The sequence below is a fragment of the Centroberyx gerrardi genome, chromosome 22 (genome assembly GCF_048128805.1).
Source record: "Centroberyx gerrardi isolate f3 chromosome 22, fCenGer3.hap1.cur.20231027, whole genome shotgun sequence".
Lineage (NCBI taxonomy): Eukaryota > Metazoa > Chordata > Actinopteri > Beryciformes > Berycidae > Centroberyx > Centroberyx gerrardi.
Window position 1 is genome coordinate 1,551,089 of NC_136018.1, and position 15,497 is coordinate 1,566,585.

General features: G+C 40.4%; 1 protein-coding gene across 1 annotated transcript in view; it reads right to left on the bottom strand.

Annotated features, from left to right (window-relative positions):
- Positions 1–15,497, bottom strand: part of scn5lab (sodium channel, voltage gated, type V-like, alpha b) — a 167,931-nt gene that overhangs the window by 125,074 nt on the left and 27,360 nt on the right. Inside the window, 3 exon segments of the mRNA XM_078291518.1 lie at positions 972–1,035; positions 10,873–11,115; positions 14,782–14,873. Coding sequence (XP_078147644.1) covers positions 972–1,035; positions 10,873–11,115; positions 14,782–14,873 — 399 coding nt within the window.

Genomic DNA, 15,497 nt, shown 5'->3' on the forward strand with positions numbered 1-15,497 from the left:
GAAATGAAAATAATAGATCTGCACATCGGATTCGGGCTCCCAATCTCTCATCACGACATTTCACCCAGGACAATCTCTTATCAGGCAATCACTCACATGTCGGCAATCCCTGCTGGAGAGACGGAGAGGGATTTTAGACAAGACCCTTAAGTCGACTTCAAGCGTCGAACCGAGGGTATGAGGGTCGTGACCCTTTGCTCAAATCTCTCTGGAAACATGACTGCTGCAGAATATTAATATCTCTCCATTACATCATTTCACAGCCATCTGGGTTGGCAAACAGCAACCACATGACAGGTATTTGTAATCGAACAACAGCCGCGGCAAAACACAAATCCCAACGCATAACCACAGTGCGCCGTATCATCGGCATGAAGCACACGCAACATCATTAACAAAACATTCTTATGAAATTCTCTTTTAACCTTTATCCATGGGAGGATTCAGTTTTGGGTTTTTTTCTAAAACACCCCGCACTACGAAATCAAACCCCTTCATTTCATCCCTGAAATGTCCTTAATTTCTCCATTACATAAACATTAATTATCCATTAGAAATAGCAGCTTTAAAAAAGTAGGCTAAGGTTAGTATCATGGGTTTATAAGGGATTTAATCATGGGTTGATTCACAGAGACATAATTAAGGGATTTTTAAATTAAAAAATAAGGAGTCAAGATTAAGGGGTGTTTAAGGAGGTTTCAATGGGATCTCCTCCATTAATAACTCCCTTAATTCATTTTAAGGGGATTCTGCATGTATTAAGGGGTGAATTCATGTCAGTTAATGAAAATGTAAGGTTATTTTAAGGGACTACTGGTTCGTAGAGCTGCTTCACATCCACACAGCTCCACACATCACAACAGTTGAACCAGTTCAGCTGAAGAACAGCAGCGGTTCTACTGTGGAAAAAGTTCTATTGTCTTCTGTGAAAATGTCACTCAAAAGCCTCATGAATGAAAACGTTGACTCACCCTGCGTCGCTGCTGTTCCCACAGATTAAGGCATCCTTGGCTCCCTCCACCTTGTAGAAGTTGTCTAAAAAAAAAAAAGAAAATTCAGTTTTAGGTCCTGGTTCCTTAAACTATGGTTAGAGACCCAAAACGGGTCAGGGGAATACTTCTGTTAGGTCCACACACCTTTTAAGATAAGTGACACATTCTTTTACAAAATTAAACACAAAATTAACACAAATTGATAATACACTGATGTGATCCTATAGTGTATATGCTAGAGATAATGAAGGATGAACATCTGGATATAAAAAAAAAAAAAGGGGATAAATATCCTTTTAGAAATGAACTCTTCATTTGTCATTTGGATCCCGGACTGAAAAAGTTTAAGAACTGTAACATTTGGTTATTAGATTCATCAGATTATTATGAGATAACAACAGGTAACATGACAGGTAACATTTTGTCTTCTATATTTGATATTATTGTTGTTGTTGTTGTTGTTGTTGTTGTTATAGAGCAATATGATTTTTTCTTCCAGGTTTTATTCTTCATTTGTACTACTACTACAACTACTACTAATAATAATGATGATAATAGTGTAAAACCTTTATTATCAAAGTTACAAAATGCTAAATGTGTAGATATCAGGATGGAGTTTCAGGTACAACAGTGTCTCACCTTAACAATATTAAAAAAAACACAAAAAAAAACCTTTCTACAACCCCAAGCCTCTCAAATACCAACTAACTTTTTTCTGAAGCTGCTGTATTAGTTTCTGCTCGGTTCCCAGTCTGTCTGTTACAGCAGGATCAATACAAAGTTCCTGCATCACATCAGATTCAGCTCGTGTATATTTCACGGCTGGTTAAACACCTGCTGAGCAGAGAGCCATATCCATAAAACCAAACCATTACGGAAACCGTGGTTTGCTGAGCGTTCATTCAACAGTTAATTCACCACCCATAAAGACTGACCATAAGCCATTTCCAAGTACATTAATACACTAAAACATCAGGTACTTCACCTCCTCTCTAAACAGACTCCGGAACAAAAGTTATCAGCCACAATGAGTTCAAATGCTTTTAATGCACATCTGCAGCCAGAATAAAACAACAGCTGGCAGGGATTCAGCGTCTTGCTCAAGGACACTTCTTCTCAAAGGGGCGACGCCTAAGAGAAAATCGGATCAAACGGGGGATTCATGCCCTATGTGTACCTATTTATTCATTGATATGAAAATATTTGAGAACCCTTTCCACCTCGCTGTCCAACTTGTTGGCATGAAGAGTTGTCATTTCTAGACAAAGACCAGGAAGCAAGGCTATAGTCAAGACCACCTTAGTTAAGTTCAAGTCGATTCCAAGACCAGGTCCAGTCGAGTTCGAATCCAGACCGATTCCAAAGCGGGTCAGGCCGAGACCAGAGCTTCTTCTATTCAAGACAAAAATAGGCAATAAACAGTGTACATTTATTTCCAAATTTAAGAAGAATGCTTAGAGTTTCTTAAGAATGAACAGAGATGTAGATCTATCTAAGAACTCTGTACTTTACCCTTCAACATCGAACTAATTAATGCATAGGATTTTGACTAATCGATTTGAGAACTGTTACATACGACAGACAGCTGTAATCCCTAAAATTGTTTGTAGTGCCGAGGAGAAAATAAATGAAGGTGGACCAGGTGGAGCAAAACGTATCTTTGAAAAATTTTAGATAGACGGGAAGAAGTCAAGTTGACATCCGATACTGGACAAGACCGAGATAAATCCGAGTCAAAATAGGTACGAGACAGAGAAAAGTCCATGACACCAGAAAAGTGATCTGCAGACCGGACTCAAGACCGAGATCAAACTCAAGACTGATATCAAACTCAAGACCAAAATCAAAATCAAGATGGAGATCAAACTCAAGACCAAGATCAAACTCAAGATGGAGATCAAACTCAAGACTGATATCAAACTCAAGACCAAAATCAAAATCAAGATGGAGATCAAACTCAAGACCAAGATCAAACTCAAGATGGAGATCAAACTCAAGATGGAGATCAAACTCAAGACTGACATCAAACTCAAGATGGAGATCAAACTCAAGACTGAGATCAAACTCAAGACTGATATCAAACTCAAGACCAAAATCAAAATCAAGATGGAGATCAAACTCAAGACCAAGATCAAACTCAAGATGGAGATCAAACTCAAGACTGATATCAAACTCAAGACTAATATCAAACTCAAGATGGAGATCAAACTCAAGACTGAGATCAAACTCAAGACCGAGATCAAACTCAAGACCAAAATCAAAATCAAGATGGAGATCAAACTCAAGACCAAGATCAAACTCAAGATGGAGATCAAACTCAAGACCAAGATCAAACTCAAGATGGAGATCAAAATCAAGACTGAGATCAAACTCGAGACTGAGATCAAACTCAAGACTGAGATCAAACTCAAGACCGAGACCAAACTCAAGACCAATCAAACTAAAGACCGAGATCAAACTAAAAACCGATATGGGACTCAAGGCCGAGATCGGACTGAAGATGAAGATCAAATTCAAGACCGAAATCAAACTCATGGCCAAGACTGGACTCAAGACCAAGACTGGACTCAGTATCGAGATCAAGACCAGACTCAAGCACTACAGCAATGTCAGGAAGTGCTGAGAAAGTCCTGGTTGCTGCCGTCAAGAAGTTGTTCCACCGCCTCCGTGGGGACGAGGGACGAGGAACCTGCTGATCTGAAGCTGAGGTTTGACACAAGCAACAGAAAACAACAGGTTGCCATGACATTTTCATGAACTGGCGGTACAATATTCACCTGTTATTCAACACATAATTCAGACCACACGGGTTTAACTCGACTGACCACACAGCATTCCAGCGTAAAACATCGGACGGACTTGATGCTCTCGCCGCTCCTCACTGCCTGTACCCAGAAACAGGTTTAAATGCTTTTCAATGGACCTCAGCTGTCAGCAGAAACAAAAGCTTTTCAGCATTTCAGAGTCATCAAAGAAACCCTTCTTCTTCTTCTTCTTCTTCTTCTTCTTCTTCTTCTTCTTCTTCTTCCTTTAACGGTATCTCAGATCTCTTTATTGAGACGAAACACGTGCAAAGTTCCCCGCTCGACAAACACACACAGGTTCTGCGCCGCTTTTGTTTTGCTCTGACCGCCTCGCTGCATCGAAAGCACTTAAGCTTCTTTTTTTATGTGTGGGCATTCATTTGTTATAGAGTACATCTGGGAGTCTGCATCGCTCCTTGTCAGAAAAAAAAAAAAGACTTTTGAAGTGCCTTTGTTCGCTTGTTCAAAGTAACCACGAACCATTTAGGTAACACTGAGATTAGTCAGTCAGTCTGTCTGCTTAGCGAGGAGACGGGAAGTGCTGGATTTTATAATGAAACAAAATCATTTCCTGAGGTTCACCACTCTTATCTTTAAGCTTTAGAGCAGAGTTTCCCAAAGGTCCTTTCATGCAAACGCCCCCCAAATAAATACTGTACATATTAGGCCACATGATATTTGAGAAGGTTTTTTTCTCAGCTACCCCCATCTGAGAAGGTTTTTGTTGCTGGATGGGATTTGGTACAAAACTGGAAAACTGTCTTTACAGGAAGTTGAGGAGATAACAGAGGGGAAAGTGCAAGAGAGTTGCTTTTATTTCATTTCATTTCAGCAGCCTAAATACAACTCCATGCTTCCCTCACTTCATCAGCAAGATTAAAACGAAAGTAAATAAATTTACATGAGAAAAGTATGAGAGAGAGCGAGGAGAATTATTGGTGGATGTGAATCCTGATCTGATGGGCGAATATTAATCAAAATATGAAACATGGCAGTCTAATTTATAATAATAATAATAATACTTAATTTATATAGCACTTTTTGAAACAAATGTTGCAAAGTGCTTCACACAAACAAAAGATGATGAAAGCAATATGAAGATAAAACCATACTCACACCAAATTCATAGTTCATCAAATGCCAGATAAACACAATGAATACAAATACAAGAGAGTAGAGTGATTATAAGAAGGCCTTCTGAAAAAAACAGATTTTCAGGAGAGTTTTAAAGGAAGACACTCAGAGTCACACTCACAGCCTGCCAGCCATTTGTTGTCAAAATGCCTTGAAATTCCTGCATTAAATGGATTTTTAAATGAATGTGGAGAAATTTACAAAAGTCCAACCACAGAATGAGCTCACCCCCAATCACATGAAGGTGTTTCACAATAGTTTCAATAGTTGGGTGTAGAGTATTGCCTTAAAGGGATAATTCACCCAAAAATTAAAATTCGGTCATTATCTACTCATCCTCATGCTAGTAAACAATTGCCTCCATTTACTGGAATTGTTTGGAAGAAAGCTTCTCCTGGTGAGTTGTGTTAAAAAAAAAAACACTCATCTGATTTTGTACTGGCATGAGGACGAGTGGATAATGACCGAATTTTATTTTATTTTTTGGGTGAACTGTCCCTTTAACCGGGTTAAAATCGAACCGTTAGTCTGCATGTGAACTCACTGAGAAGTCTGGAAATGAATCAGGTTTTGCTTCCTGGCACTAAACTTTGTTGCCCGGCAACATCAGCCCGGACTCTGGGACTGTGTTTGTCGTCTGGTGACATCAGCTGACCGAACGCTCTACCAGGAGGCGTTGGGAGGCGTTCGGGCCTCGCTGATGTCAGAGCCTCGACTCGCTCTGACCAGACAGAATAAACACGACATGATGGGAAATGTTTTGCATCGAGCACATCCACCATTGATCCGCCATCGAGGTTCTCTTCGCGGCAGCCAATGGGACGAGCCGAGCCTTCGACGCGATTAACGCCGCGGCCCGGCTCTCGGGTTTCACGGCAGCTTTTAGAGGTCGATACGGGGGCCTGCGGGGGACATTTGTTTGATGTGATGGATGGCAAAGCAAACTGGAAATGAATAAATAGAAGGTGCATTAGCAGGGGCGGCAGGGCCAGACATGCCCCATTACTGTAAAGTCAGAATGGCCTCTATTTTGGGAGGATTCACCCTTTAAGAGAGGTAAGTCACAATAGAGATAATGCAGCGTTGTGATGCTGCTGTGATGTCGGCCATGTTCTGCTGCCGGGAGTCTGTCTGGATTAGATAAACATGGAAATAATGAAAAGTACAAAGTATAAGAGGCTGAGGTTTGGCTTCTGCTGTTTGAATACAATCAAGTCTGGTCACATTTATCTAGAAAATGCTTTTAGTAAAGTAGTAGGTTACCAAGAGCTGAACAGTGCAAAGAACATAAACACACACACCCACACACACACACACACACATTCACACACACTCTCGGTAATGCAACACTCACTTCTCCTTTTCATCTGTGAAGTCACATGCAGATGAAGCCTTTGTAAAAGTCACACTTTTCACTGCTTGCTGCACTTTGGTTCATGGTTTTGTTTCATGGTTTTAAACTAATAAATACACATCTACTTTTGGATATTGAGAGAGTGTATCTACTGCTCCTTCCTCAAGAGGAACTGCTTAGAAAAATCAAGTTTTCCTTATACATTTCTATTTGTAGCATGTTTCTTCTTCCTTGTTTTCATGTTATTTAAAGTTTTGTTCATTTGCACAAATGAAAAAATCAATAATATTGAATTAAAGAGAGAGAAGTAAAGGAATACAAACTGTGTAGATCAGTTATTATTATTAGAAATTATTATTAAAAAAATATATCAGTCTTTTCTAGTAACTTCCAACAGCTGAAAAGAGACCAAAACCTGATTTCTCCAAAAGTGCAGCTTAATTCAGCAAATAGACTTTTGACTTTTACATCTTCATCTGTGTGCCACTTCAAAGAGAAAAAGGAGAGAATGTGTATTACTGAGGGTGTGTGTGTGTGTGTGTGTGTGTGTGTGTGTGTGTGTGTGTGTGTGTGTGTGTGTGTGTGTGTGTGTGTCCGTGTCCTTTGCACCGTAAAGCTGATGAGTGTGATGAATCTGTAGGTTAAAAGCACTTCATAGACAAATCTGCCCAGACTTTACTGTATTCAAAATAGCCCAAGCCCCGCCCCCGCCGGTTTTAAATAGTCATACAGAACAAACTGACACAGAACAGGACAACAGGACCTCTAACAGGCCGAGGCTGCGTTCACAGCCAGCAGGTTCAGATCCGTTCATCTGAACTCTGCAGTGTTTCCTCCTTCAGTTCAGTTGGTTTGTCCAGGTGAGAACGATGACCTTTGACCTCTGGAGGCACCAAATGACGGCAGCGAGAGTCTCAGTCCTCCAACAAGAGAACTGACACTCCAACTACAGGAAACCACCCCGAAACACAAGGGATTATGGGTAGAAGGAGACGGAAAGCCTAGCAGAACAAAATGAAGTCTGGACTGATGCTCATATTCAGCTGTTTCTTCATGTGTTCTGAACTGGTATGAACACCACAGAAGAAGAGACAGACAAGTCCATCAGTCGCCCCGTTGGGACTGGCACTACACTGTGTGGATGCCGGTCCCGAGTCCTTCAGTTAAAAAACCCGTTTTAAAATCTGATCCGATCTGACAAGCTTCCTTGAACCCTTTTCTGTTACACGAGTAAATCATATTGTTTGAAAGTATTTGCAGTAAAGTATAAAATCTCACCTTTGTGTGGCTTGTCTGAGTTGTTTTCATACGGATGTCTTAGAAATGGCTGCCACTCTTCTTCTACGCCTCTTCCCTGTGCGGCGAGCTGGAAATCGTGCTCTTTGCTGCCCCCTCTGGCCGCTGGAAAAAAAACACTGTTGCATCTGTGGTTTTCACACACTGACCAGATGCAACAGGTGTTTTGTTTTTTTTCCAGCAATATGATTTACTCTTGTAACAGAAAAGGGTTCGAGGACGTCAGAAAGCCTGTGAGATTTGCAAAATTCGGTGTGGAAACCTGTCTGGCACCTTGTCAAAGTGCAGGACAAATTTTAAAACAGAGATCTTTTGACTGAAGGACCCGGGACTGGCACCCACATAGTGTAGTGCCAGTCCCAACAGGGCTACCAATAAACAAGCTGCTTGTGAGTCATGTGACTTTTGTTTCCAAGCCCTGGTTGGCTTGTGATTGGTCAGTGTGAACCTAAACAAACCAAATACAAAAATACAACAAAGTCAGTTTTTCCTCTCTGGTTCAGACCAAAGAAATCAAACTGCAGATGTGATCAGACAGTATCAGAACAGTGTGGAGGAACAGAACAGAACAGAACTGCAGATGGTAGAAAGGAAGCAGACCTCCAGCATCGGCTCTTCTGTCACACAGGCTCGGTGAGAGCAGCCAATGACGGCTCCACGCCACTTCAACTGCCTCCAGCTTCACACACACACACACACACACACACACACACACACAGAAACACACACACACACTAACCCTACTCTCCAGTCTTATCTGCTGTCTGTCCGCACTGTGGAACAGGCAGAGAGGCTCAACACAGGGAGGAGTGAGCTGGACTTTCATTCTTATTTATTCACATAGTCATTGGTCCAACTATCTATCTATCTATCTATCTATCTATCTATCTATCTATCTATCTATCTATCTATCTATCTATCACCTTCATTTAACTCGGGGCATCAGTTGTGAAAAATAAGAAGAGGAGAAGAAATGAGAAGAAAGCAAGAGAAGAGAAGAAAATAAAGGAAAGAGAAGAGGAGAAAAGAGAAGAGTAGAGAAGAGGACAGAAGAGGAGAGGAGAGAAGAAAAGAGAAGAAAATAAGAGACAAGAAGAGAACAGAAGAACAGAAATGAGAAGAAAACAAGAGAAGAAGAAGATAAAGTGAAGAACAAGAAAGGAGAAGAGAAGAACAGAATCATTATTGTTTTTCAAATTTTGCCGGATGAATTTCAGGCAGCAAATTATTTTTTCCAAACCGTTTGTTTGTAGATGAAGATAAATTCATTAAGAAAATTATTAATTATGAATTGATTTACAAGCAGGACAGTGTTGTTGACATGGAGTTTCCTTATTAACCCTGACCTGCAGCCATGACAACACCCAGTGTGTGTGTGTGTGTGTGTGTGTGTGTGTGTGTGTATGTCTGTACAAGCGAGGTTGCATGTGTTTATGTTCTGCTCGTGTGTGTGTGTGTGTGTGTGTGAGACAGTATATATGGCATATATGTGGGTCTTGCTGCTAGGTGTGTGTATATATTTGTATGTGTGTGTGTGTGTGTGTGTGTGTGTGAGAGTGTGTGTGTGTAATGTCCACACATCCTATATTATGTTCCTTGGTCAACAAGCCTGTCATGTCATGTACTGTATATACCAACTGACCCTGCATAACCTCTGTGTGTGCGTGTGTGTGTGTGTGTGTGTGTGTGTGTGTGTGTGTGTGTGTGTATGTGTGTGTGTGTGTGTGTGTGTGTGTGTCACTTCTTGTATGTATGTGCCTGGAAACTGCCTTGTTGAACTGCTGTGTGGGCCTTTAGACAAATCATGTCCCTGACAACACGTGTGTATGAGTGTGTGTATGAGTGTGTGTGTGTGTGTGTGTGTGTGTGTGTGTGTGTGTGTGTGTGTGTCCTCATTGACGTCAGTAGTAACTACAGTGCCAACATGACATTGTCCAGTCCATTTAGGGAACACCAGTCACCATCGCAGCACGTCTCACACACACACACACACACACACACACACACACACACTGTACAGAATATACTGGAAGCCTGTCCTGTTCTGCTGTCACAGCCTCCATTACATCTCACTGCCTCTTCTCTAACCAGAGCAGAAATGAAGCTTTTTATCAATAAAAACGTCACTTTAGTTCTTTATCTTCCTGCTTACTGCTGTAACTGAAACTCTGCTTTGGAACAGTGACATGAAAATAGACTCATTGTTCCCATAGTAACAGTAGAGAACCTCATCTCTTCTCCTATATTCACTGAGCGACCCGGGGAACTCAGCTGATGATTGGATGCTCAACAGGCTGAACTTTTCACCGTGATCGGCCGTCAACAGCCAATCAGATTTCTTCTTCCTTGTTTTCCCCGCTGATGTGATTTAGTTTCATGATCAACAGTTCAACATGGAGGAGAAGTTGATTCAAGCCGTTCAAAGCTTCAGTTCTTTCTTCAAACTTTTATTTTGAAAGACGACCAGAAGAAACGACTCAGAGAGCTTGGAGAACAGCTGATCCATCGTTGGCTCGATGCTGAGAACTTAAGTCATTTTATTGAGTTTTTCAGATTATTTTCGATTCATGCTACCTAATTAGCGCTTCCTAGCTAGCTGTGTTAACTCATTAAAATGACGTAACATTATGAAAGGCAATACCAAAGCAGCAAAAACCCGTTTCGCCTGTTCAAATCTTTGTATCTGCAGACCGCTACATAGATCCAATCGGAGCCTCTGGCCCCGCCCACAATCAGTCAGAACAGAGCGACTCATCGACCAAGTCGCTCACAGTGTGAACGCATGGTAACACTTTGCTTCAGCTATAGGAAGTCCACACTAAATACAGTTTCCAAACCAGAGCTGCCATTTTGTTTCAGGACTGTCTTCAGCTCCTTATCATCCACATTTCCCTGTTAGCTAACGAGTGATTTGAGAACATTAAGAGCCTAGTTTCAAATAAAATTGAGCTCTGAAAATGTCAGCAAAGCCAGACTGAGCTAATCACACCAGAGCACCTTTGTTTCCAAAATGCAACAAATAATTACCTGAAGTTCATCATTCAATATCTCTAAAATACAGAGGATCCAGTCTGTAAAAATGTTGTAATTTTGTAAACCAGCGACTTAAATGTCTACTATTACATAAAAAGTGCCAGCATTTGTCATAAGCTTGTTCTGTTTATCATTTTGTTGTTGTAGGCATCATGTTCCTCCTGCCTCATATCTTCGATACTAAAGCTAACGATGTTTCCCTTAACAAAACAAAAGCGCAATGTTTCCCTTGATAGATAGCGATGTTTCAGCTCCTCACCCTCGTCGTTGATGAAGTCCTTCAGCGAGGCCCAGGTCTTGTTGTTGCAGTAGAAGGAGACGTTGGCGGGCAGGCTGCCGTTGACGCAGTGCGCCGTGCTGCGGACGCACTTCTGCCGCAGGTTCCCCATGAACAGCTGCAGGCCGATGAGCGCGAACACGCTGAGGCAGAAGACGGTCAGGATCATCACGTCCGCCAGCTTCTTCACAGACTGGATCAGAGCGCCCACGATGGTCTTCAGGCCTGCGGGGCGCGCAGATTTACACACACACACACACACACACACACACACACACACACACACAGATCCAACAAACACACCAGATGATGTGTGTAAATGTGACCGAACGCCATGAACCCAAGCTCATTTCACTTCACAGGAGACCCATTCCACTTCAGAAAAAGTTAAAACACACTTTTTTGATTCAATAACTAATAATTCTAACATTGTCTCCTTTTATGTAACATGACATTTTAAAACTTAATGCAAAGATTAATAATCTATGAAGAACAAAACACCTGTCTCCCACAATGTGGCTGTTTTTCCATGTTGGGTCACAAATATATCAGACTGGAACCAGTTCAAGCCTTCATTCAGCTAATCAGTGGATCGGTTGCATAAAAGATGGCGGCCTCCTGGACTGACATCATCATCCGGTCTTCCTGCCTCATCCCATGGTGCAACACACACCCCGCATGTAGAATGTAGGTAGAATTTGAGCCCGCCTCAACCCAAATATTTCTGTCCAAACCCAAGTCTAGTCCACGGGGTTAAAGGTTTTTGTAAGACTAAACCTGACCAAGACCCCAAAGTTTTATTAGCTAATCAAATAATGTCAGATAACAGTTATTTTCCAGCAGTTTTTTTAGAAGCAGAAGAAGAAGAAATGTGACCCAGGTTATGGTGTCAAACCAGACAGCAGCCATCTTTATGCACCATGGTTCCTTCAGACCGGTTTCCTCGACATGGATTAGGCCTTATCCTGGGTTTTCAAACACATTATTCTGAAATTAAGTTTGATCAAATTTTAAGTTTGATTAAATTTTGTCTACTTTAATGGGATGACATGCGAGATCGAGAGCTGGACTTCCACAGCACATCGTACATCAACTACAGTTTCTAACACATTCGTAACACCTGAAGAAGACTTTCATGATGTGGCACATTCGTAAATACTATTTAATTTGCCTTATCAGCTTTTAAATTGTGTCATTTGTGACAAGGCAGCAGAACTACACTTCAAAATAAAAGTCTTTCTGGCAATTAGCATGTTCAACTGAAAAACATAACTATTCTGTATTTGATTCTGATCTTATCTTTTTCTTCTGCTGTTTCTATTTGTTTTTTTATATACTGTTTTATATATATACTGTTTTTATATACTGTTTTTATTGAATTATATTGTGTTATATTCTTTCTGTTTTTTAACAAAGTACACAAGCAACCACTAAGCTAAATTCATAAATTGTATGTGCAAATATACTTGGCCAATAAAAGGATTCTGATTCTGATTCTTTGGGGTGAAACTGTGCCAAATTGATGGTATTGGATTACCCATGCAATGTGTATTGGAAGCTGTTTGGAAGTCAATTAGAAGCAAGTGGTCCTGGCTCAGTTGATCTCAGCACAACGATGATTTTGAGAAAGTTAGTATAAAGTGTATGAACAGATATCTCCAGTTGGCTTGTCCATGTCTCGGTAACCAGTCTTAAATCATTTTATCATTCATCAGTAAAGATTAAGGTTGCAGTGAAAAGATTACAGAAAGAATAGTTTAGAACAGGAAAAACAGAATTCGAAATATAACTCTGCTGTTGGGTGAAAACCTCTTCTCTCCAAATTTGGTATTTAAGAGTTTCTTCCAACAGAAACCCATTCAAAACTCATTGCAAAAGCTGTACTGATTAATTCATTCATTCCTGATAGAACAGACTCTTTGGTAATTCAAGGTTTTCATCTGACAGCAGCTGTACGTTTTTCAAAATGTTGTCACTGTGGAAAAAAAGGTCTTCGTCAAAAACAAAATCAAACAAATCAGACTGAAACACCCCCGATAACATTCAGATAACAACACAACAAAGCCATACACACACACACACACACACACACACACACACAAACATATGGTGAGAACAACAGGAACAAAAAACACAACAAATGCAGACAAGCTGACTGTCATAAGCCAAATTTACCAAATTCAATCAAAGAAACAAAACTAATGTGTTTCTTTCATTATTTTTTCAATTGAAAACAATTTTTGTTGCTTTAGTTAATTCATTGGAAACAGACGCCACCCAACGATTTGATGAACATTTCCATCTCGCATCCAAAACTTTCTTGTTACAATGGGAGCGTCTGTAAGCTAATGAATGATTAGCGTGGTTATGTTTATGATTATAGCTGCAGTTATAACATGCTTACGACACTGTTATAATGTTGCTGCTACTGTGTTAACTATGTAGTTATAACATGTTTAAGACATGGTTATAACATGGCCACTACCATGCTATGAATATGTAGCTATAGCATGTTTAAGACATGCTAACAGCGCGGTTACTGCTGCATGCTAACATGCAGAGTGGAAACATACAGAGGCTAGCCAGCGTCGGAGTTTAAAGAAACATTTTGACATTTTGAATTTTGGTCTTACTTTTCTTCACGAGATATTTGTCACATTGTGGAGGAAAAACGTTTCTTTATTTGTTTTAAGTATCCCATAAAAATGGCTTGTTAGCATTATTAGCATCATGGCTAGCAGTGTTAGCTTCCCATGAATAATAACGATGCTAAATCATTTTTACAGAATGTGACAACTGTGTAGTGAAGACAAATAACTAGATTAAATGTCAAAATAATGAGGTATTCCTTTAAGGTTAAAATACCTTTTCATCATAAAATAAAACAACTTTCTTCTTGACATATGAGGCTTGAATCCAAGAACTTGACTGATCCACAAAAAGAAACAGGTAACACTTAGCAATGGCCTTGTTGCATTGTATTAACCTATGGAAAAATACCGTAATATTTTGTTAGCATGGTGTTAGCACTGTGCTAGTAGCCTACCACCCAAAATCTTTTCATGATTGTATCATGACTGTTAAAACTGTTAAAACTGTTAAAATATGCAAATGAACAAAGATGCCTGTTTGCACATTTTGCACATTAACTCCCTGCGCAGGACTGATTTTTTGTGACATCTGTAGATTTGTAAATCTGCCAGTAGCCATGCTAATGCAAATTCTGTTTTAGCAATTGTGAAGAAACATTTTATTGCCATTTAATTTTATATATATTATTTATTACCTTATTTACTCTTTGTTCACCAACCTACACCTTTATTCTTTGTTGCTGAAATTGTTGAACCTAATTTCCCCTCAGGGATGAAATATATTATCTAATTGTACATTTTATTAAGTTGGAACTTAATAAAGCTATTGTGTACTGGACTATATTTATTTTGCATCACTTAATACGCTGGTTAATACACTGGAATGAGGCCATTGTAAAGCGTTATCAAAAATCCAATTCTGAACTAGATTAAGAATAATATGAACTGAAGTAAAATAGCATTTAGAGCTATTTTTACTTAGACAGCATCCCATATCATTGTTTGGCTTTCTGTCAAGAGTCCTTTTGTCAAAAGTTGTCATTCGGTAAACCTCTGATGTCCACTCACAACCAATCAGATCAGGAAGACAGCAGCGTATTCCTTCTGCATACTATCTAATACATAGTATGTGTTTTGGTAGTTTATGCTAATCGTAGATAGCATGTCTGTTCGTATTGCATACTATTCAGTAGGTAGTATGCAGTGTGAGCTTTCAGGCACAGCCAATGATTTAGTTCTTCCAGAGGTTCAGGCAGGAAGGGTGCGTTTGATATTCACTCCCCTGCGTTCGCTTCCTCACCTGGGATGACCGAGATGGTTTTGAGCGCTCTCAGCACCCTGAACGTCCTTAAGGCTGACACATTACCCAGGTCCACAAACTCAGTCACATATCTGCAACAAGCCGGGAGACAGAGAAGCACAAAACAAACACACACAGAAGGGTATGACCACACTGAACAACACCGAGCCGACACTGAGGAAGAGAGAGAGAGAGGGAGAGAGAGAGAGAGAGAGAGAGAGAGGGAGAGAGAGAGAGAGAGAGAGAGAGAGAGGGAGAGAGAGAGAGAGAGGGAGAGAGAGAGAGAGAGAGAAAGAGAGAGAGAGAGAGAGAGGGAGAGAGAGAGGGAGAGAGAGAGAGAGAGAGAGAGAGAGGGAGAGAGAGAGAGAGAGAGAGAGAGAGGTACAACGCAGACAGCCCGGGTCGGACAACAACAGTCAAGCCAAGGAACCAATAAAGAAGGAGTCAGACACCTCAGAGCCGTTCACATGAGCGTTATGACGATGAACTTTAAAGTATTGTATTGTAGTGGATGGGAAGTCCATACTTTAGTGTTGAAGTCTGATGCTGAAACCTTCCTACCGTTCTTATTTGGTTTACTAGCTAATATTTTAGTTGTTTTCATCGGAAGTGTTGACTATTAAACTGGTCTTCAGCCTCTGCTGTGTGAAGGTGAGCAAACGTTAACTTGACTGTAGCTTATTCTGTCAGGTAACGTTAAATAACTTAAATAAATA